The 23,813-nt window shown below is 47.6% G+C and overlaps 1 protein-coding gene and 1 long non-coding RNA gene across 4 annotated transcripts in view; one reads left to right on the forward strand and one right to left on the reverse strand.

Annotated features, from left to right (window-relative positions):
• The window catches only part of GLS (glutaminase), a 60,697-nt gene extending 37,333 nt beyond the window's left edge, over positions 1-23,364 (forward strand). The window contains exons 14-18 of one of the 3 annotated variants that reach the window (XM_084892127.1): positions 525-617; positions 16,972-17,033; positions 17,951-18,027; positions 18,118-18,181; positions 21,084-23,364. In XM_084892127.1, coding sequence (XP_084748253.1) covers positions 525-617; positions 16,972-17,033; positions 17,951-18,027; positions 18,118-18,181; positions 21,084-21,240 — 453 coding nt within the window. In that variant the 3' untranslated portion in view covers positions 21,241-23,364. Of the gene's footprint in view, positions 1-524; positions 618-1,582; positions 4,029-16,971; positions 17,034-17,950; positions 18,028-18,117; positions 18,182-21,083 lie in introns of those variants that run through there. The other 2 variants (XM_084892129.1, XM_084892128.1) reach the window with 2 other exon arrangements.
• LOC311626557 lies at positions 6,803-12,904 on the reverse strand. The gene is made up of 2 exons (XR_014795718.1): positions 12,776-12,904; positions 6,803-12,699 (listed from the first exon to the last, which is right to left on the reverse strand). It is a non-coding gene; the product is annotated as an uncharacterized lncRNA (long non-coding RNA).
• Positions 23,365-23,813: the final 449 nt, after the last annotated feature.

The raw sequence follows: 23,813 nt of genomic DNA on the forward strand, positions 1-23,813 counted from the left end.
TGTTGGGACTCAACTCTTGCTAATATTTTAGTTTCCGGCTTATTTACATTTATTACTTCCCAGGGTCTTCATATTTTTCTCCACTTTATTAATTAAAACTCTGATTTGTCTTCAGTTGTTTATTTGCTATAAAAATTAGAATCATACTAGATTGCTTGCAGGTTATAATAGATTGTAATCAGAATATTTATTTGTATTTTTGTGGTGTTTCATTTTATGGTTATTTGAAAGAATTTCATATGGCCTGTTAGTATAATGCTCACTTTATAGGAAATGAAAGGTAAACAATTTGAGTGTCTGAGTGCTATAATCATGCTAATAAGCAGTGATCTCAAAGTGTGTATCCATATCTTTTTCTTCAGATTCCAGACTTCTTCCTGATGATCGTGTTGCTTTAGCAGCACACAGAAGTGCTTTGTATGAGATAGTAGTTAAATGGGGCTGCATCGTATAATTGATTCAGTTATGAAGAAACAGTTGCCAGTGAATACTAATATCTTATACCTGGCTCTGTTTATTTACAGGATCTTGTTTCTCTGTGTAATTTCCATAACTATGATAATTTGAGACACTTTGCAAAAAAACTTGATCCTCGAAGAGAAGGTGGCGATCAAAGGGTAAGCTAAATTCTTATTTTGATTGTTATGCAATATTTTTTTAAGAGAGAGAAAATGCGATTCACCAGTTTAAATAAAATTTAGTTTAATTGGCAATGGCCTCATATCTATACTGATCACAGATGAGTGTAAAACAAGTTCACATTTTTATCCTAGACCAGTACTTCATAGATACTAAGTAATGATGTTTTATTTAAATTGAAACTGGTTAGCCTAACAGCAGGGTTTCCTCTCTCCCCATTTTTTGCTATTTTAAGCAATATTTTAAGGAATTGATTCTGTTAAGACACATTAGAAAGCTCTACATGTTGTAAAAAGAAAGCCTGTTTTTATTCTTAATACTTGTCTAGAATTATAAAGTGTTGGAATGAAGTTTACTTTGATGTGGATGGATATGTAAATGGAAGGGATTATAGTATTAGTGATACACCATACAGAGCCTCATAAGTTTATGACCCACTATTGTTGAAATATTTTTCTACAAAAAGTGTTTAATGCAGTATCCCTGGTACTCGTAAGTATTCTTTTCTGATTAGTGGGCCTGGCTTCATATCCCACACACACTAGTTGTTTAGAGTTGGTATTAGGAGTCAGGACTTAAATTTCAGGAATAAGATTTTTTTTTTTTCATTGTTCCCTGAACTAAGGAACTTGTTTTGAGTTTTAAATTCCTTTACAACCCTATGAAAAATGTATGTAACAGAATTACCTAATTAGACTTGAAGCTCATATGAAGAAGCACTTACAGATAGAAAGAAAATATTTTAACGCATAAACTAAGTAAATTTTCATGTCATTAGTTCCAATCAAAGTCACTTACAATAATATGAAACTTATGCAGAGCCAACACAGTAGAAACTCTCATGAGAGTCAACATGAGTAACATGGAGAGCTAACATCAAATGGTGGTGGGTAAAAATGTGAGCAGATTTTAATAACATTCACTAAAAAATACCATTTTGTAGCTCGGACCTTTCTTCACTCAAGTGCACTAATAAATATGTATGTTGCTTGAACAACTAGCATTCCTTGGGACCATTGGACTGTGAAAGTCTCCAACAAGAACTTGCTTTAAAAGAGACAGTGTGGAAAAAAGTGTCACCTGAGGCAAATGAGGACATCTCTACCACTGTAGTGTATAGAATGGAGAGTCTGGGCGAGAAAAGCTAAAGCAGTGGCGCTAGTTTCAGAGCTCTTCAGTACCTATCACACATTGTTAGTGTTTTTGCATACGATAAATATTTATTTGAGTTTTTTTCTGTTCTCAACCTTTACTGCTGGAGCCATAAAGCTTTTTCTCCTTTTATTCTGTGTGTAAAAATAATCAATTAAAAAGTAGATTTTGCCAGTTTTTAAAAAGTATTTAAGTAAAGCAAATTTGCTTTATTTTAAAAAATGCTAAAAGGATTTAAAATTTTTTCTGGTGTAATTAAAAATTTAATTATAGAGTCAGATAACCCCATTTAAAATAGTAATAGAAATTTGTAATTCGTTGGTTCTAAAACACATTGAACTTAGAAGTGTTTCATTAAATTTTGTTCTTTTCCAGTTTTAAAATTGACATGATGTCTTTAATGGCAATAAAAAGTATTTCTAAACTAAAAAGAAAACTTAAAAAGGTAAAATAACGAATCCCAAATTATTTAATATAGCAGATTATAAAATTAGCTTATGTTTACATGTCATGCCAAGTGATAGATTGGCTTTAAATTTTTAAAAATTCATTTAAAATTTTATCTAACACTTTATAAAGTCGTGTTTTTGCTTTTTTACTTTGCAACTCCTATGTTCTATCAGCATTATCATGTACAGGAGTGTCTTATGTTACTAAACATTCCAGCCAAAGAATTTCAGGTACAAGATAGTGTCATGCCCTCTGCTAAGAAGCTGTGATCACCAGAAGCAGCAGTAGTGAGTGTCTTCAAGTGAAATGTTTACCTGAACAGTTTTATTTTCTATTATACACGTAGCTTTTTCTGTTATTTAAATAAAATTGGTGAATCTTGGCTTTAGCTTTAGTAATTTTATTCTAATAGTTTTTTACAAATGCTAATGAATCTTTTATGACAAATTATAACATCATAAAGTTTGTTCTCGTTGAACTCTTTAAGAGTACTTGGGAAATTAATTGAGTTTGAAGGTAGTGAGTATTCTACTAAAATATCTGTTAGACTGAATCCTTTTGTTTGGTTATAAAAATGGAATATTGAGAATCAAAACTTGTTTTTACGAGAAGAACTATAGGTTCTACACAGTCTGATTTCAAATAATTCAAAGTACTTAAAGTCTGTCTTGGCAAAGTGATGATAAAGTTCTGTAGGACCTATTCACTCTCCCTCCTTCCTCCATGCACCTTTGTTCTCTCCATTTTCTCACGGCTTCCAGGTGCTTTTTGTTAAGTCATTTTTAAACTTGTAGATTTTGGAGGTGCCAAGTGGGATCTAGGAGGAGAACTTGATAGTTTTCTTGTGTCATGGCATATATTTATATGTCATGCGAAGTTTTAGAGGATTTTACCAAGGGCTTTCTGGTGGTTTGAATGTTCCTCTAATGTACAGGTGCATATTCTTACTGGATGCTTCTGGTATAGCCGTCCACAGGGAGTAGTGTGTGTGAAGGCCTCACCTCTGCTGGACCTTGGGACAGTATACGTTTCACCAGAGCCGTTTGTGGTTTGGGGAACTGAATGCCTTAATTCACAGTTTGCAAAAAAGGCGTTAATCCCCCTCCCCCCTCATGTCCTCTAAATTCTTACGTTTTACTATTTTATTTGTAGGTTAGCTTTACTTTGTAAATGGAAATTTAGTGTTTCATATTGTATTCATATTTATATAGATTTCAAAATGGTTAATTTGTGGCACCTTTTTACGTTGGTAAGGCTAAATGCACACTTACCATCAGGGTAGGGCTCTGTCCTCTGCTGTATTTATAGACTCTTATTAAGGAGGAGCATCCAGAGAGTTGTAGGAAGGCATAAATGGAAGACGGGGGTATTGTGAATAGGCCCTCCAACTTTACTTTGCAAAAAAGGGGGAAATCTTTGCCAGATTTAATGACATTATTTTAATCCCTTCAGTGTTTTAACACATTTTCAAATATAGTTCTTGAAATATCCCCAGTGCTGTACTGTTGGAGTTAATGTTTCATGCCATTACTGATTCTTGATATTCAAGCACTTAAAGTCAACGTATTTTGTTTTTCTTTTCATTCATCATTAACATTTCATTTGAAATGTATATCCTTCTTGAAATACTTTATTTTTAGCATAAATGTTGTGCATTTTAATCTTCATGTTTGGATGAAAACATTTGTGTTATTTAGCTTTCTTTCATTTGCTTTGTATATTTAAGAATGTGTCTTTTATTTTCTAGTATGCTTTTTGTATTGTACAATAAATTTATTATAAGCTGATTTTATTGGTTTTTTTTTTTAATGACAGTAACTCCAGCATTTATATACAACAAAATTTTGCAACTTTAACTTTTAAAAAAATCATCCTTTATGAAGATACTTTATATTCTTAATTATTTCTGAGTCTGCTGTGAAGAAAAAATTAGAAATACTCAAAGGGATTCTTCCTTCTTTTCTTTCTCTCTCTCTCTCTGTCTTTTAAAATATACTTTATTGACTTTTTACAGAGGAAGACAGAGAGGGATAGAGAGTTAGAAATATCAATGAGAGAGAATCATCAATCAGCTGCCTCTTGCACACCCCCTACTGGGGATGTGCCCTCAACCAAGGTACATGCCCTTGACCGGAATCGAACCTGGGACCTTTCAGTCTGCAGGCCTACACTCTATCCACTGAGCCAAACCAGTTTCGGCTCTCTTTTTTTTTTAATACAGTGTAGCATTAACAGAGTTTCCCCCTCTTAGCTGTACTAAGAGTATTTGAATAAAGACTTTCCCCCTAGTTCCTTTTTTTTTTGGTTTTGTTTTTGTTTTTTACTTGACAACCTAAAAAACCAAACATTGCCCTATTTTTTGCAGGTTCTTTCTCCTTTCTGAGGAGAAATGTCACTGTTGTTATTGACTATGTAATCTGTTGTTTAAAGTTTAAAAAAATTGCTTAAATCAAATGAAGATTATCTCAGTAGGACTTATATTGTGAAATAACTATAATACGGAAATTTGCCTTAGCTATTTCAAGGAATTCAGTTTTCAGAAGGAACTTAGTATATTTCCACAGCACAGTTAAAATTATAACAGTTTCTGTGCATTGTGGAACAAATACAGCACTTAAAATTTTCCTGCTTGATGAAATTTGCCATTCATGTAACAGCATATGATCATTTGTCCTAAAAGATCCATTGGTTTTTGTTGGTGTGTTTATTAACTCATTTAATGCAAAGGAAAAGGTAACCCAAAGAGCTTAATTGTCTTGGTCACAATGTAGAGCAGGGGTCTTCAAACTACGGCCCGCTGACCACATGCGGCCCGCAGAGGAGTCTGATCCTGCCCGCCAGGTTTTTTGGGCAGTGAGCACAGCCGAGGTGTTACAGTAGGAATTAGTAGTTCATATAGTCCGGCCCTCCAGCTCTCTGAGGGACCATGATCTGGCCCCCACTTTAAAAAGTTTGAAGACCCCTGATGTAGAGTCTCATAGGCATGGATTTATGTGGAAAGAATCTGATATAGACTGATATGTCAATCTATATCATGATAATCTATATATATATGATGTATGTGTTATACATGCCAAGTGTTCATGTGTATATCTGTATATACGTCTATCTTGCCAGCCAGCCACCTCTCCACAATATGAAACCAGCAGCAGTTCTTTTCTTTTTTAAAAAAAAAATATATTTTATTGCTTTTTTTACAGAAGAAGGGAGAGGGATAGAGAACTAGAAACATCGATGAGAGAGAAACATCAATCAGCTGCCTCCTGCGCACCCCCCACTGGGGATGTGTCTGCAGCCAAGATACATGTCCTTGACCAGAATCGAACCTGTGACCTTTCAGTCCTCAGGCTGACACTCTATCCACTGAGCCAAACCAGTTTCGGCCAGCAGCAGTTTTTTCCACATCATTTGTTGTATATAAATGATTCATTGAGCTCTTCCGATTCCAAGTTTTGTCACAAAAGAAACTCTAATACTTTTGCTGCCCCAGAATTAATTTATTGTTGAAGGATACATGGTTTCTGCTGCTCCCATTCACTGCCACGCTATCGCGTGGGAGCCACCCGCATCGGGGAAGGCCAGAGCAGGGAGAGGGCCGTCAGCGTGCAGCGGTCTCCAGGGCTTGTTACACAGGAAGATTGCTTTCAACCTAACTAGTGTGCTTCTCAGTTTGGGCAGATCACTTTATGGAACAGTTGTTTAAAAATTATGCACTATTTGTAGTTTCAAAACTGTTTTACTATTCATTTGTAAAAATTGTGGTTTTTCTCCTAGAGGTCTTGAAGATGCTAGAATGCTTTTTTTTTTTTTTTTTTAAACCAAGTAATATAATTTCTGCTCAGTAGCATCTTTGCCATTTATATTAAGTGTAATACTTATATTGTATAATAAAAGCTAAATCCAGATCTTGGAGATGCAACTTGCTCTCTGGTGCATCATGGTACGCCCCTCAGATGCTCACTTAGATTTACTCAGAATAAACTGGACCCGAAGACCATGTTCTGTCATGGCAAAAGCATACTTGAGCACATATCCAAGCATGTCAGTTCAACCACATTTATTTCAAATGGTAACACAGTTACAGTCTGTTTCTTACACTGCGTAGAAGCAAGAAATATATTGGACTGGGGGAAGTTCTTTTATCCCTCTTCTCCCTTTATCCCACAGAAAGTTTACTAATGAGAATACCATACATTGCCCATCACGTGAAGAAATTTAGAAATTACAATATTAGTCTGGACTAAGGTTTTTTAAAGTACCATAAGGCATCTTGGGCGAAAATCTATCCAACAGATGATTAAAATTATCTTGGAAAGCTTAACTTTGGAAAGGCAAAATTCTTAACCTGAAACAAATTTAAAACTTTTTTTCATATTCCACTCTTGGCGACTTTTATCTCTATAATGATAATCTCCTCTGCCAAGCAATCCCCCTAGGGTCCCTGAGCTATAATTTTAAGTCATTCTGTAAACAGCTGAAGAATTTGTTTTATCCCTAAAATAATAGTTCAATCTTTCTAGATCTTTGATCTTCTGTTTACCATAATCTTATAGTTTATTAGAGTTACATAATTGGGCTTGAAAGTAATCTTAAAGGTTATCTGCTATAAACTCCCACTCCATCCAACCCCCTTTTCTCGGTTTCTCTCACCTTCCTTTCCCAGTTAACATCTTCGTCTTCTTTATGAGCCGGTCTGTTTTATGTGTTGGAACAGCCTTCTGTGTGTGAGCTGTCCATTTTTAATAAGTGGTGGGCAGTATTTAGTGTGACCACACATTATCTGGCATCGGATTGTCCCATCCGTGTACACGTAAACTGCTTGTGTTCTGCTAGCGAGCAGTCATCTACCGCAGTGTGTACAGACAGTCAGGTTAGAAGTGAATGTCACAATTATACAGAAGTTCTAAAAATAAACATTGCCCGGAACCTTTGAAAGAAGTGAGTGTAGCAAAAATGTGACTCTAAAAATAAATGTGTGCCATTGGCTTTTAGAACAAATTCCTTTGGAGTTAGGCTAAATGCACAAGTAAAGATTTTAAACAAGTAAAAGGCTGTTCAAGTTGTAGACAAATGTTTCTTTAAAAGATTTTTTTTTTTCTTTACAAGTTAGCTCTTCCAGCATACACTATGCAGAATATATAGCGATTTCCCTCGCTTTTACTTTAGATGTTTGGATCTCATAGTGTCTTTAGAGCAAGGGCCTCATTCTGTTTATTACTCCACTGTGTTAATTGTCCTCAGTACCAATCTGTTTCATAATTCTGGGTTTTTGTTTTTTCCTTGTGAAGGAAATGTATATTGCTTTTGTTAAAATGCATTGATTTCTTAAAAACCTTGGTTGATTAAATGCTAAAATTTAAATACTGTTACTCTAAAAAAAAAAAAAGTCATGTTCCTTCATTCTCAAAACTCAACTTGGTCTAGGGAGCTCTTCTCCCCACAGGATCATGGCGGGAGCCTGGGTGTGCAGGAGCCAGTGGGGCTCTCTCGACTTCCCAGTAAGCCCTGCTACAGTAGCATCAGTGATGAAAGGGTACTCAGATTTGGGCCATACCATTGTGAAATCCAAATTAAAGTCATGAATTTATCCTATTAGACTTCTTTATGTTAGAATTAGTTTTCATTATTTTGTGTGTGCTTTACAAATTATCATGAAGGGACACTTAAAACTGTCCTTTGAGAGGATAGCATAAAACGTAAGTCTTGCCTCCATTAAATGAGATTGATGATAATATTATTAGTTGAACTCCATTCTAGATCTGTTGTTTTGTTCTTTCAGTCATTCAAAAGTAAAAGTTCTAATTAGAAATCTTGAAATATATTTATTTCAAGTAGTCTTTCTTTTTCATCCCTTTCTATCATGATTCATTTTTGGCTGAAAAATCAGGTATTTTAAAAAATTGTATCAAAGTTCATAAAATGGGTTTCCATTTTCACATCTTCATATTGCTTTTGTTTGTTGCCAAATCTTTTTTTATTATTGACACTTGGCATTCTAGTTTTATTTTCTTTTTTAAAAAAAATATTTTTTATATAGTTCAGAGAGGATGGGGGAGAGAGAGGAATAGAAACATCAGTGGTGAGAGGGAATCATTGATTGGCTGCCCCTGCACTCCCCACACCGGGAATTGAGCCATGACCTCCTGGTTCATGGGTTGAAATCAACCACTGAGCCACACTGGCTAGACTAGTCTTATTTTCTTTCAAAAGTTTTAAAAAGTGTCAAAATCCAAACTTCTTGATTGGTCTTTGAGATGGGAGTCTGCTATCCTCCCAGGTTGTGTGACTGACTCCTGAATATAACCTCTTTCCTCTCACACAAAAAATAAAAATAAAGAAATGCAGATTTTTTTTCAGTATACTGCAGCTTACTGTTGATCATTTATTTTACACTCAACTTTAAATACATCCATCTGTGGGCTCAATTATATGCACAAGATTTATAATTTAAATAAATCATCTCTAAATCATTGCTTCTACTTTGAATTGAGATAAATAAATGTCACATTTCTGCACTATGAAATTCCATTAACATCTTCATGAAATACAGAAGTGATTTTGTTAAAATTTGGTGGTGACTAATACGATTTAACCCTCTTTAATCATGCCAATAAAATATTTCTTCATGTCTCTCATTTTTGTTGTGTGTGTGTGTGTTTATTTTTTATTTATTTATTTTAACCTGAAAGACAAACTAGAGAAAGAATGGTTTTAAGGAGTGGAATAAGAGCTTAACTATCTGTTTGCCTGTTTGTGAAGTGTTTCAGCTCAAGCACTATTACAGCAGAGTTTGGAGCACTCAGGACTTTTTTCACCTTAAGGAGAAACAGGAGCAGGAAAACTCATTTGCTATGTTTTTAGCCAAGAAATAAAAACCTGAGAAACTTTAATTTTGATTTGGTCACGGTTGTGCGATTTTTGTTTCACATCCACCGTGTGTGCCACAGAATCAGCCCTGCTGTCACTGTCCCCCTCCCCTGCCAGCTCTGTCCTGGAGAGGCCGCCTGCTCACGGGGTCACTTATCTTGCTGTCGGCTCTGGCTTGTCTTGGCTTTGCAATGATCCGTATGCAGCCCCCTGTGAAGCTGGAGTTCTGTGTTCAGAACCTGGTATCTTTTGCAAAAGTTCTGAATAGATTGGGACTTGGTTTTATCTTTGCTTTGCATTTTGGGTTTAAATAGCAACTGTGCATGCTGGGCGCTTGTGCATAAGATCTGGCTGGGTAGCCCAATGTGAGTTACCAGAGACATGAACTTCTGAGGTTTGTTAAAGTCACCTAGTTTTTTTTAAATGCTTAATGTTTTATAACAGTGATACCAGGTCTGTGACTGACTTCCTTTTCCAGAGGTGGAGTGAGGATTGTCTTCAGGAAGATGTGCCATTCTAGTTCATTCTGACAGGATGGCAAACCGTAAGAATCAGTCACTTAAAAACCGGCCTCAGCTGATGATTTAAAGTGGAGGAGAGTGCCCGTCCATGCCTACTCCCTTGGAGCCTGGGCTTTTTGGTCAGCCCCTGTCGCAGGCAGCGCAGTGGGTAGCCTGGAACCGAGGATACAGTGGCGAGTCCTCCAGAGCACTGCCCCAGCCCAGGCAGTCCAGCTTGCCAACAAAATCCTGTCATTTTTGTAGATTTCTACCCAATGTTGACAATTTAGTTAACTCTAGCAGCACTGAGTTCACACTACACCATCTTCAGGAACAGTGGCATCAAATTTTAAGTAGCATGGCTTTTAGAATCATTGGTGACAACTAGGACTTCCTGTGGGTCAGCCATCAGGGCAAAGCGTGCTTTGTTGGGCTTTAAGATCATAAAGTCTGAAACAGGCACCCCCAGCCGTCCTCCCGACCCCAGGGCTGCCCCAGAGCTTGGGTCTAGGAGCTGCTGGAGGGCCAGGCACGGGCTTCCGAGCACTTAGTGGAAGCTGCTTTTAACGGGGGGAGGGGGGACTTTGGTATCTGCCTCAGACCCAACCTACATGGAAGAACCCTGTTGGGGTTTTTCCTTTTAGAGTTTGGTTCTGCTTAAAGAATTTACCACTTCCTGTTCATTGCACCGACAAGTGAGCCTTGTGTAGAATTCTGTGGTCCCCATCCCTGCTTCTCGGAATGGGTCCTGATAAGTTCAAAGGTTAGCGGTAGGTGTAAGCAGTCTGGTGCGAAGGCCCTGGGGATGGGGCTGAGTGCGTTTCTTAAATCGTTCCCTCAAATGTCACGTTGCTTTATTTGAAGGGTCTTAAGAATACCCTTTCACCTGCTTCCTGCATCCTATGTGGGAGGGACGGGTTGTAACTTGACTAGCAGTCACCTTGGCCCGTCCAGGAAAGCACGTGCACAGCGTAGAGCAGACGCTGTCATGGGCCGTTGTGTTGGCATAAAGCACACACCTTGGACTTGACAATGCCGGTGTGAAACAAACGAAGGAGCGTAGGCCCTGGACACCAATGGGAATGGGGGATTTTTCTAGAATCAGAGTTGGGACATGTGCTCGGATGCCGTGCTGGTGTTCAGGGCATCCAGAGGGGCCCTAAGTGAGACCGTGGTTCTGCCTCTCATTGTCCAAAACTTGTTTCCCCGGCAGAAAGGGAGCCACCTTTTCAGGGAACTTGCTTGTATTGAGTTTTTACCAGATTCAGAATCTTTCTGTTCCAGTGGCCCTGCTCCTGACTTTTTGTTTTATTTTCTGAAGTAATAGAGGCATTTGGTGACCAGTTAATGCTTGTAAACAAACATGACTGCAGGCACCTCGTTCTCTGGTGTGCTGACGTCACGGAGTTTACAGGCGCCTGAGGGAGAGGAGGGGGCCAGGAAGAGGGGGCGCCAGAGGCGGGAGCTGTCAGACACCAGCCTCTGGCCTCGGTGAGGAGCGTGTTTGGCCTGGGGCAGCCGGCCTGCTCATTCCTGTTTGTCCTTTGGCTGGGAGCACTGGTTCATTCTGACACTCGGGTGCCCCCAGCTCTGGGTGTCCTTGGAGACTGTCCACTGGCATTGACGGGAGGACAGGAGGCTCAGATCAGTGTTCACCTGCTGCCAGGCCCAGCACGTGCCATTCACCTGGACCCCAAGCTCCGTTTCACCGAGGCCAGGCGCCAGCGCAGGGAGTCATCTGTCCTGTCCCCTCGGTTCTCTGCAGTGAGAAAAAACACCCTGTTAGCGGCTCAGGAGGAAATGGGTGTCTATTGTTTCTGTGTGGCTTGTGGTTCCCATCACAAGTTTCAGCCTTGGAATGGTATCGAGGCTCGGGTTTTCCTAGGCCTCTCAGCCCCGTAGATCCTGGATCCTGGTGGAGCCCAAGTCCTGCCTCCCAGCAGCGTCGCCTGGCGCAGGTGTTGAGCGTGCTGTCCTTCCGTGTCCGACCTTTCTGATAGAACCGGGGATGGCAGTTCTAAAGCACCGTGCTTAGCCCAAGCAGAGCAGTGCTTCATATTAGCTACCTTGTCAATAAAATACCTTTTTTGTCAACATGGGTTGTCATGTTTCTTTGATGTAATTGTGACTTAGTTTAAGAAAAGTTATTTTGTTGAAAATGGTATGCTTACGAGATTTATCACTTAGCTAATGGAGAGCAGAATAGAGTGTTCGGAACCGACACCTCGAAGGTTGTCTTTGTAAACCAAGTCTCTGCTCTCCTGTTCAGAGTACAATTGATGTATCCTCTCTTAAAATGACCATCTGAGAACCTGCATTGGTGCAAGAATTCTGAAATGTGGCCATGAAATTGCTGAACTGTTATTCCCACAAGGGGGTTTCTCTAATCCTCAGGTCATGGCTGCTGTGTGGATTAATGTTGTCTGTAGCATGTTAATTATTGTGTCTAAATGAATCACCAGAAAGCGTGGGGACATGTGGCCTCTGGCCAATCTTAGTCCGTGGGACCATGAACGCACGCTAGTCCTGCTTTCCACGCCCCGTAAGCAGGAGCGGGGAAAGGAAATACCTGTGGTCACATGCACATTCTTGGGATTAGGGTTACACCCTGGCCGTTGGCTGGCAGTGAACATGACCTTGGGCTGTGCTGCTGCGGGCTCGCCCTTTTAACCCGGCCTTGTGAGCAGTTGGAGAGAAGGCTCTGAAAGGGCCAAGTGGCAGTGAAGCTTTCTAAACAAGGCGATCTGGGGAGAGATGGTTTATTGAACAGATGAGTATCTATTCCCCGGCAACAGATACGCCCGAGCTGAAACCGGAGCCACTCGTGCAGCCTGGATAAGGCGGTTCTGCTGGTCGGTGCCAGGGCAGAGACTTCGAGAACTGTGACCTGTTGTCCTCCATTAAGACTGCAGGTCAGCTCAGATAGGCTGTTGGGTTCGGGCTGAGGGAGGCAGCAGCACTGGGAAGGGCTGTAGCCTCAGTCCCCCTGCCCAAGCGTAGTCCTCTCCTGCGGAGGGGCACCCATAAGTGGAGAGGCACCCATGGGCAGAGGGGCACCCATGAGCAGAGGAGCACCCATGAGCCGAGGCACCTATAAGGGGAGGGGCACCTATAAGCAGAGCTGGGCAACTATAAGTGGAGAGGCACCTATAAGCAGAGCTGGGCACCCATAAGTGGAGGGGCACCTATAAGGAGCGGGGCACCCATGAACAGAGGGGCACCTATAAGCGGAGGCTCCCAGGAGGCTAAGAGCACTCACTCGCAGGTTACGGCCCACGCCTGCCCTTACACAAAGTCATCGGAACTGGCTCGCCTGCTGGCAGCGGCTGTTGGCTCGTTGCTTGCCAGGCCCTGGCCTTCCTGACAGGTGGTTTAAAACTCATCTGACTCCAGTGAGCACTGGAGAGTGAGGGGACAGGTGGGCAATGGTTAGTGTGCTCCCTCCTCTGCCAGTCGGCTTGGCTCTTCAGGGTCCCCCTACTCCCCCATTGATTTGCGTGGGCCCTGTGGCAGAGGGCGTGCCCTGGCTCAGGGGTACCTGTGAAACTGCAGAGCAAGAGGGCGGCCTGAGTGCGGGCCCTCACTGCTGTCACAGCCCCACTCAGGTTCCCTGGTCCCAATCACCGGCCTGGCGCGTCCATGTGCGCACACCTTCGGAGAGGGGCTGTGCCCGCCTCCCTGGGTGTCTGGTTGGGACTAAATGCACCCGTGGCAGCCATCCCAACCCCAATGTTACGTTTTAGTGTGTGTGTGTGTGTGTGTGTGTGTGTGTGTGTGTGTGTAGATAAGCTAGTGGTTTCCCCCACGCCTGATGAGCCGCAGAGCCTTTTAAAGGGCAGCCTATTTTCCTGACATTCTCCTCTTACATTATCTCTCTGAACTGAAGCGTGCTTATGAATAAAGTATTAGCATGCTCTCAGTGACCTGATTATATTCCCAAATCAGCCAGTCATGGGCTTTATTAATAAGGAATGTACTCTTAGAACTTTGTGGAAAAAATGAATTATTGGTGATACATACTATAGATAATAAAAATATCTTGGAATTAGCGTGGCCTAAATTCAGGATTTGAAGAAAGGGGTAGGTGTGCATACAGTCACAAACAGGCCGAGGACTTACTGCTGCTGATGCTGTGAAGCGTGGGAACTGGGTTTGCGGTTAATGCTCAGGCTGCGCCGTCGGAGTTCAGGGGTGAGACGCACGCGTGGGCTGGCGCCCTAAGCAGAAGCACAGGCAGGAGCAAGGCATGGCTGCTGCTGTGGGAGACACCTGGGGCTCACAGGGAGGCACTGAGAACAAATAGCATGGCAGTGAGAGAGGGGTTGGACGATAATTTTAGGGAGTAATCAGCCCGGTCTGTGGCCGGGGAGGAGCAGACGGTGCACTCAGGGTGGTACTGGGAAGGAGGGATCTGCTTGTCCCCCTGAGCACCACGGGGACAAGTGGATTGTGAGTGCTGGGGGAGAGGCATTGGGGGCGTGGCAGAGAGCGGACCAGGAGCCCAGGTGCTCCCAGGAAGAGAGGAAGGGGCACAGCCAAGAGCAAGGGCAGTGTAGGCAGTGCCCCCCGGGGTTGAGAGAGTGGCAGGCTGAGGAGCACGAGCAGGAATGACCCGGGGTGTGCTGACACTCCCTTGCTGAGAAGCAGTGGCCCGAGCAGTGCTTTGTGGAGACTGTAAGAGGCATGGGGAAGGTTCTGGAGGGTGGCAGGAGGACTAGACACAGAGCCCCAGTGAGGGGAAGTGGAGGGGTTGGGTAACATTGTTGGAAGAAGTTAAGGGAGGTAGAATTAATCAGGATGCTAATGGAACCCCCACATGGTGCTTGGGAGAAAATACTTAGTGAATACTTCTTTTGTTGAGATGAAGTGGACAAAGAACTAAGGGTAAGGTGCACCATGTGTTGATCTGAGTTAGTCACGTAACGAGCATCTATTAGAACGGGGGCCACGCGGTCATGGGGGGAGAGCAAGGCAGGTCTGCCCACAGGAGCTTGTGTTGAGCGGGGTAACTACCTCACCGGTGCCTGGAGCCCCAGGGCAGAGAGCGAGGAAGGTGATGAAGAGACAGTGCTCAGAAACCGGGCAGAGGGACGGGAGCCCCTCACCGCTGGGGGACAGCACCCAGCAGCAGGGGCAGCCCTGGATGCCGGGACCAGCAGGACAGCTGCCTGGCCGGGCAGAGCCGCACAGGCAGAGTGTGAGGAAGGAGACAGATGGGGCGGAGCAGTGGGTGTCCTGAAAGCCACAGGGGAGGGTTCTCTTTTAGTCCGGGTGTGAGGGGGCCACCGGGAACACCAGGATCCATGTTTTAAAAAGATGCTAGTATGTGGTGTGGCTTCATGTTTGAGCATCGACCCATGAACCGGGGTCAGGGTTCTATTCCCAGGCAGGGCACAGGCCCGGGTTGTGGGCTCCATCCGTGGTGTGGTACATGCAGGAGGCAGCAGATCCATGATTCTCCCTCATCATTGAGGTTTCTATCTCTCTCCCTCTCCCTTCCTCTCTGAAATAAACAAATATATTTTAAAAAAATAAAAATAGAAAGCTGTCTGCGGCAGCAGAATCGAACAGAACACAGCCATGCGCCACCTCGCCAGGGAAATGTGTCACTGGGTGATCTTGTGCAAATGTCACAGTGCACACCTGTGCACACCTGGCCGGCAGGCCGGCGGCCCCGGGCTGTGGGACCCCCCTGGGCCGCAGCCCCTCTGACCCACACGTCGTGATGCGAGCGTGACAGTAGCCAGAGGCTGTCGCAGGCCCCCCCCCCCCCCCCCCCCCCCGGTGGACAGGGGCGCAGCCCAAGGGGGTGAGAGCCCGAGGGGGTGAGCACCCGAGGGGGTGAGCCGTGGCGCTGACCACACTGGAGGTGGGGCCCGCTTGTCAGTGAGGCAGAGGTGGGCTGTGAGGGTCAGAGCCCAGGGGCCTCCAGGTCTGCGGGTAGGCCGTGTCTGTTAGAAAGCTCCTTCTGCCTCTGAGGGAAGCAGACCCTCTCGCTCAGCCATCGGAGGGACCCGCCGCCCCGCTCCTTGCCAAGGGCAGCAGCCTGGGCGACTTGGCATTCGGCCTGTGCCACCGAGGAGCAAAAGGGGGGTGGGGGAGTCAGTGGAGGCGGAGAGCCCTAGCCTGCTGAGAGCTGTGTTTTTAAATAAAATATTAAATAATCAAGGGCGTGTGGCGGGGGGGTAGGGGAGGCTAGGGGAAGGTCAATGGGAAAAAGGGAAACATATGTACTACTATGTGTAATACTTTAAACAAGAAAATAAAATTTAAAAAAAGATTAAATGAATAAATATAATTTCATAGATTTCAGAGAGGAAGGGAAAGAGAGATAGTAACACCCATGATGAGAGAGAATCATAGATCGGCTGCCTCCTGCACGCCCCACACTGGGGATCAAGCCCGCAACCCGGGCATGTGCCCTGACCGGGAATCAAGCCCTGACCTCCTGGTTCATAGGTCCATGCCCAACCACTGAGCCACACTGGCCGGGCTCAGGTTAAAATCTCTGAACAGAGTCCCCAGGGCTGTGGCTTTGTCTCTGGACAGCTGGGTTACTTTCCACGGCTCCACTTAAACTTCTTCTCTCTTCCACCAATAAGTCCAGTGTAAGATAAGAGTGGGCATTGACAAAGTATTCACAGATCGTGTACGTCCAGTAATTTAGCTTCTCAAAAGCGGGGCTGGCTCACGGCTTCGTGAAGGCTGCTGGGACCCGGTGGCCTTTCGGATAAGCCAGCCTTGTCCTCATCGTAAGGACAGATGGTGGGAGTTGTCAGGAGCAGGACCCACTGTGTGGGGAGGGTCCCCGCCACCTGAGAGCAGTGTTGGGGCCCAGCTGCTGGGCTCACGTGGAAGGCGGCCTTCCCGGGAAACAGCCTCTCCCCGGGCTCCAGTGCCCGCACTGAGGCTGCCTCGGGAGGTCTGCGAGGAGCCGTGGTGGTGATGGTGAGGGCGGAGACAGGCAGGGCCTCGACGCTGGTATGGCATGACTTCGTTCTCAGCAATGATGAGACGTGCATGCTGTGAGCACACAGTCAGCTCACCGCCCCGGGCACACCGGTGAGGAGGCTCTGAACACGCTTCAGAGGCCCCGCCTTGTGTCTCGCTCGCAGGTTGCAGGTGTCCATCCCTTTGTGCAGGAGGCATCATCCCACTCCTCCCTCCCGCATCTTATGTTCAGAGTTGGGTTCCCCCAGAATCCTCTGGTGCAGCGGGAAAAGAGCACCACGTGCCTGCCTCCTTGTGGACGTGCCTGCAGCTGGGGTGACTGCGAGGCTGGCTGAGGTGTCCCCCGCTCACGGGAGCCCCGGGGCCGGGGCCGTCTGCCTTCCCCCGTGAAGCTGCCTTTCTTGTCTTCCAGGTGAAGTCGGTGATAAACCTCCTGTTTGCGGCCTACACTGGAGACGTGTCTGCGCTTCGGAGGTACGTTCCTGGGCGGATCAGCGAGCGGCTCGCAGGTGTTTGCGGAGCAGCTTCTGGGCAGATGGCCATCTCGAGGCGAAAACCCCACTTGCATTTCCCTCTGATAACAAGGACCCAGACAATGTATATTAAATGTCCATCCCATGGACGTTTGTCCAGCAAAGCCCAGGCCCCTGTCCTAAGTGGTGGCGGTCCAAACGCCTTCTCCACCCCCAGGCACCCTCCACTCCCCTCTCTGGGCGGAAGGGGAGGAGGAGGGGGAGGGAAGCAGAGGCAGCAGAGGCCGCATGGCGCTGTGTACTTGACGTCAGGCCGTTGTGTAGAGCTGTAACACCAGTGTGATCGAGTCTGTGCTTCACTCCATCTTTCACGCCCGTTGGTCCTTGTGCCCGTGCTGTACTGAGCACCTCAGAGCAGCTGAGCTCGGCCTGGGTCTTTGTTGCTCTCACCACAGAAAACAGTTCCGTGGGCCCACAGGCGTTGGCTAACCAGCACATTGCTGGTAATTCTATTGCGATATATAAGTGTATGCAATCAACACACTGTACACCGTAAACCTCCATCAGCGTACGTGTCAGTTCTGTCTCAGTGAACTTGTGCTCTTCCACGACCTTGGGGAAAAATGAAGCCCGATTGGTTCTCGTGCACGGTGGCCTGTGGCCTGTGAAGAATGGGCGTCTGGGGGCCACGCTGAGTGAGGGGCTGCTTGCTCTGAGGCTCACACTTGCATGATGGGGCCCTGTTCTCCAGCTGGAGTAACGAGGGAATGACGCCACATCCTGGGCGAGAGCAAGCTGAGGAGCGGGCGAGGTGGAGGGCCCTGGCTCCCGGGCCTCAGCCTGAACCAGGCCGATGCCGTGAGTGTGCGTTTAGCATTTTGTAAGCACAGATGAAGAGCTGTGCCTCCACATTTCCAGGTTTGCCCTGTCGGCCATGGACATGGAGCAGCGAGACTACGACTCTAGGACGGCCCTGCACGTGGCTGCGGCTGAGGGTGAGGATGGCCCCTCCCCCACTTCCTTTTCAGACTTGACCTCCACTCGGCACTGACCCCTGACCCCTGCCTGCTCTGTGTTGGCTACAGGTCACGTTGAAGTCGTGAAGTTTTTGCTGGAAGCCTGCAAAGTCAACCCTTTCCCCAAGGACAGGTGAGCCCAGTGCTGCCTCCCGCATACCGTGCCGGTCGGGGTTTGACCACGCAGGTCAAGGGCATGCTAGCTTAGGTCACCCCTTAACCCACCGCGTTTACGTGGGAGACGTTCTGGAACTGGGTGCAGTGCCTTCTAAAGGCAACAACACACCGTGCCTGCCGGGGGGGCGGGTCCTCTCCTATTCTGTCTCTTACCCAAGATGGTCTCTCGTCAGCATGTCTCTCGGTCGTGTGGCTGGCTGTCCGCTCAGCACACCGTAGGGAGGAAACAATTCTTTGCGCGTGGAAAGAGGGAGTAGGAATGTGTCCTCGGGGTTTTCGCCTACACAGGGTGGACTAGACGCGACAGGCACGTGTTTAGGACGCGTGTGCGTGCTGCTGGCCTGGAGCTCCGCAGCGAGTGCGGGGGTTCTGAAAGTCCCCGGGTGGGTCCGGGTCCCTCTCGGAAGCTTGGAGGAAGTGGGATTTCAATCCGTGTCCTGGGGATACCGGCTGGGAGGCTGGGAGAGAAGGGCGCGCTGCTTTAGCGGGAGAAACGGCCTGGAACACGTTTCACTCCCTCCGCTCCCTCTCGGCCCAGAGGGCACGCCGCCACTCACTCTGCAGGAGACGTGCCCCCAGAGGGCGCCCAGGAGGGGCAAGTGCGTGCAGATGCCAGACTTCTACCCATGTGCCCACACGTGTCAGAACTGCACGTGTGCTTATGCGCCCACACGTGTCAGAACTGCACGTGCTTATGCGCCCGTACACGTCAGAAGTGCACGTGTACTTATGCGCCCGTACACGTCAGAACTGCACGTGTGCTTTACGGAATTAGCTGCCCCCGTGTTGGGCACCCGGATGTTTACAAGGGCTGCATCCTGTTGGTTGATCCCTTTATCATCATGTAGTGTCCGTCTTTGTCCTTCTCACAGCCTTTTAGCCTTGGTTTTTGAAGTGTAGTTGGTCTGGTGAGTATTTCTACCCCAGCCCTCTTTTCCCCTTGGCATGAAATATCTTTTCCATCCCTTTACTTTTAATCTGTATTTTCCATTCTGAGGCGGGTCCCTTTAGACAGCATGCACAGGAGTCTTGTTATCCATTTTGCTACCCTATGTCTTCTGATCCATGGTCAGCGAGGAGGAGAATAAAGGGTTAGGAGAATGGAGGAAGGAGAGGACTACTGGGAGAGGTGTGGTACTGACTTTGGGTGGGATACTTGAGGACGGCATTACATTTGGAGTATGTTGATTATTTTCTAGTTAAGGTTTTACTACTTTTTTTTTTTTAAATGAGAGCTTTGGCTTTTATTAGCTCAGCTTTCAAGAAGTGCAGGAAAGGGACGTGTCAGGGTCTGAGAACTGTGAGCAGCTCTGTAGGTGCGGTAGCACACTGGTTCTCTAGGCCATCACCTTCAACAGCAGCACCCCCAGACCTCCCTTTTGTCCCCAGACGCAGTGCCCACGCCGCTCGTTCCTTAGCAAGAAACTGAACGCGCTCCCTCCCCCGTCCGATAATCCCAGCCCAAACCTCACGCCCACGTGTGGAGACTTGCTGTGCTCGCATATTTAGGGACTGGGATGTGTACTGGTTTCCTGTCCTAACTGGCCAGTAGGAATGTGGAAGGGAAGTACCCAGTGGGTGGCAAAGGTTAGCTACGCAAGTACCTTGGTAACTAGGTATTCAACTATTTGAGATTTTAGGTTACACCAAGACAGTTCTTTCTTCTACTTCACAGTCAGCGTCACCTCAACCTGAAGAATAGGCTCGAGCAAATGTAGTGTGTTCTGTAAAGTTGACATTTTGCATTGTTTCCTGGAAAAAGTTGTAAAGAAGGTAACTTGCAGTTAACATTCAATCTCCCCCCCCCCCCCTCATCCCCCAGAAAGACAGGTAATTATGTGCTGCAGAGGACTGAACACTGTCCTCACCCCCAATATAAGGCCACCGACTCCCTAAATAAATGAAGGCCAGTAAAAAAGTAAAAGCAACTTAATTCATCTGGGACTTTTGGGGGGAAAATACAACTAAAATGTTACTTACCTGATTTTAAAAATTAAGAAAATTACCAAGCTTTATCTAGAAATATTTTTCAAATGAAACTGAATATGCAAAACCTGTTGGGTCCTTCAGAGGGAGAAAGAGAAGGAAGGAAAGGCAGGTGGTGTGTGGCACAGGAGCCCGAGAGCCTGGTACCAAGGACCGGCGCCAGCGGCGAGGAGGCAGGGCGGCTGCATCGGCTGCGAGTGTTAGGGAACCACCGTCACCCTCTGCCCTTCCTTGGGTTGTGTGTCACCCACTGTCTCATTTCTTAAGAGGCTGGTGAGCCGGTTCACCGCTGTGGCCAGTCTTCCCCTCCGTCACCCTAAGAGCAGGAACACGTGGGAAGGGCAGGGTCGCCCTCCTGCCCGGGCGCTGGCCCCGGGTCCCACCTTTGCCAGGGAAGGTGAACAGTCCATTCCTTGGGGTCGATCTTGCTCCTACGATGTGTGCTTGTGCCCTAATGGGGTCGCAGTTATTTCCAGACCCCCTGAGATTCACTGCGATTCTGAATTCATAGGAACGTAATTTCTGTAGCAAAGGCTAGGGGGATGGGTGCTACAAACCTGCATTTCCTTTGGACTTTTTATGGAGAGAGATCCCTGGAGCTTTTGAGTCCCAGCTCAGGGACCTTGAGGAGCCTCCCGTGTCTGTCAGCCAGGACTTTCCGTCTGGAGCGCTTGGGTCTGTTCTCGGAGAACACCCTGTCCTCCTGCTGCCCAAGGCTGCCTGCCTCCCAGGCCCTCCTGTGTACTCCTCCCACTAATGGTCACTGTCACATGGCTCAGCTGGCACGGATGGCCCTGCCCTGCCCCCGAGCCCGGAGGGGCAGGACCGCGCTGTCCGGGCGCCTCACGCCCTGTCCCCCGTGCTGCCTGCAGGTGGAACAACACGCCCATGGACGAGGCGCTGCACTTCGGCCACCACGACGTGTTCAAGATCCTGCAGGAGTACCAGGGCCAGTACACGCCGCAGGGCGACGCCGACGACGGGAAGGAGAACCAGACCGTGCACAAGAACCTGGACGGCCTCCTGTGACGCCGGAGCCCGGCCCGGCCCCTTACCCGTGTCACCGCGGACGTGGTCACGGGACGCGCGTGTCTCTGCCTGGCGGTGTGTCTCCTGCAGCGTGGGTCAGCTCAGTGCTGCTGGCAGTCTCTCCGTTGCACGCCCAGGACAAACCTGATCTCTCTGGGGACAAAACAGAAGTAAAACCACCTCCCTCCACAATGTGAGCGCTGTGGCCTGGTGCGCTGTAGAGTCCGATGCAGAAGTAGTCCCAGTGCTGGCTTAGCTGTGAGGTCCTCATGATTCTTGTGTGTGTTCTGTGGACTCTCGGTCTTATGCATCAATAGAAATTAAGCTGTTATCTCCACGGCCTGTCCGCAGGGGCCAGGCTGCCTGTAGAACCGCATAGCGCGATTTCCAGGACTTCCTGTAGAGACTAGTCTGAGCGTTTGAACAACTGCGTGCACTCATGGTTGTGTGTTTAAGATTTCTCCCCTCCCCCCAGCTTCATGATGTGACTTTAATAATTACCGTAGTTAACAGTGTTTAGTAGGATAGACCAATTCTGATCAGACTTTATCAGGGAATCTGTTGAAGATACGTTTGGTGACCAAAAATGTGTCGATGTAGCTACACTACTTTTGGAAAATTTTCCTTTTTCTATGTCCCCTTTGCCCAGCCTCTTCCCAGGCGCCGCCACATGCCTCTGGGCCCTTCAGCTGGGAAAGGGGGTGTGGCGTGCCCCTCCCCACGTTCCCAATGAGTCAGAAGACTCCGCCAGATCTGGCATCTGAGCTGTAAGGAGGCTGTCTGTCTGTAGACCAACCGGATAACTGAGTACGAATTGCCTGATGTGTCGGCCCACGAAGGGGCTGTGCTGCTGCGGCTCTTTAAGAAGCAGTCAGCGTCCAGGGTCAGTTCAGAAGCGCCCCGAGTCCCGAGGGAACCGCTGCGGAGGTGCGTTCCGTGAGTCCACCAGGGCCCTCAGCTCCCTCTCTTCCCTGGCAGACCCCCGGGCGGCTGCTGCGTTCAGAACAAGGCCAGTTAGTTGTAAATGGAGCTGCAGCAATTTCGGGGAGGGAATTGCACATACACTGTATCAGACCTCAGAGGTGAAGGGGTATGTTAGTGAGACTATCTGATAGTAAGCGCACACACACACCCGACTGCTTTGAAGCCGTTGAGAAATGAGCAGAAACCTCCCCCACAGACAAGCTGGTGTTCACATTACACAGCAACTCCTTCCCCTTTTCTACGGGCCACACGCTGCTTCCGAGCTGTCCGGTGCCTCATGGCCCGCTGACCCTGCTAGCGGCCTCCAGTGTTCCCCTTTTTGCTTCCATCTAAGTCCGTGGCTCGGCGTGGCCGTGAGGACGCGTGGCCGTGGCTGTGGCCGTGGCTGTGGCCGTGGCGGACTGAGCCGCCAGGCACCAGCCCGGCCTGTGTCTGTGGGAACGAGGCGGAGGAGGCCGGGAGCAGCATTGCCCCGGGAAGACCCCCCTCCACCCCTGACCCCACTCCAGGGTCCCGGCTCAGAGCAGCGCTGTGTGCTCGGGGCCCTCAGACGGCTCACGTGGCGGAAGGGTTACCGATGGCCGGGCGCCCTGCTTTAATGGAAAGAGGCTCTCGCTGTCATTTCCGATTAGGACTCTGTAAAGGCTTTGTGATTCCGCTCTGTGTGCCCTTCCTACCACGAGGTCATGTCCGCCGCAGCGGCTCCCGCTGGGGCCGCTGGCTGGAGGCTGACAGTCGCGAGTACCTTCGGTGTCAGTGCTGTCGGTGCCGCTAATGGATGCCGCCTGGATACTCCGAAGATCTCTGCGGAGCGCTCCGGTGGTTACTCACGCTTTGTACTCGCTGCTGTGCGGCTCTGGTCTGTGCTCTCACCGCGGGCCTACTGTGCTGCCCACCGCCCCTGCCCCCCAACCGGGAGCGGGCGAGCGGTTGGCCGCGGGGGCCGCTGTCTGTCTGGCCGGGCCTGGGTGCCTGAGTGTTGGGTTTAGCTCCTCCGGGGATTGCTCAGCTCTGAATGTATTTGCCGCCAGGACCTCCCTCAGAACCTAATCGAAACACTGCTATGTTGTTCGTGTTCTGAAATCGGGAAGTGTTTATTTTAAATGAAATCTAAAATAAACTGGGTAGTGTTGCTTTCCACCGCGTAATAAATACATGTATCCAAAAAACCTGTGACAGTGAAGTTTTTGAAAAAACAGCCCCGGGTTCTCCGCCAGCCCCGGGGTGGGCATGCCCCGGGCCCGGTGTGGGTGCAGCCACCGTGATGGTGCGGTGAGCACCAGTGTGGACTCGATCTCTGAAGCAAGGGGTGGGGGCCGGGTGGTCCGCTCTCACCTGCTGACCTCACAGTAACGCAGACAGACGGCAGGCGAGCAGCTCAGGAGTGTGCCAGGCGGTACTCAAACCAAAGGCTGTGAGTGTGTGTATGTGTGTGTGTATGTGTGGGGGGGGAGAAGAAGGGGGGCCTGAGGAAACGTCTTGGGAAGGCATGTGTATTTTCAGATGGGAAGGTGAGAGAAGAAAGCTATTCAAAGGGGCAGAGACAGGTTGTTTTGTTCTGTTCCAGAGCCTGAGCGCTGTCCTCTCTG

Source organism: Pipistrellus hanaki (assembly GCF_964339955.1).
Source record: "Pipistrellus hanaki genome assembly, chromosome: 8".
NCBI lineage: Eukaryota > Metazoa > Chordata > Mammalia > Chiroptera > Vespertilionidae > Pipistrellus > Pipistrellus hanaki.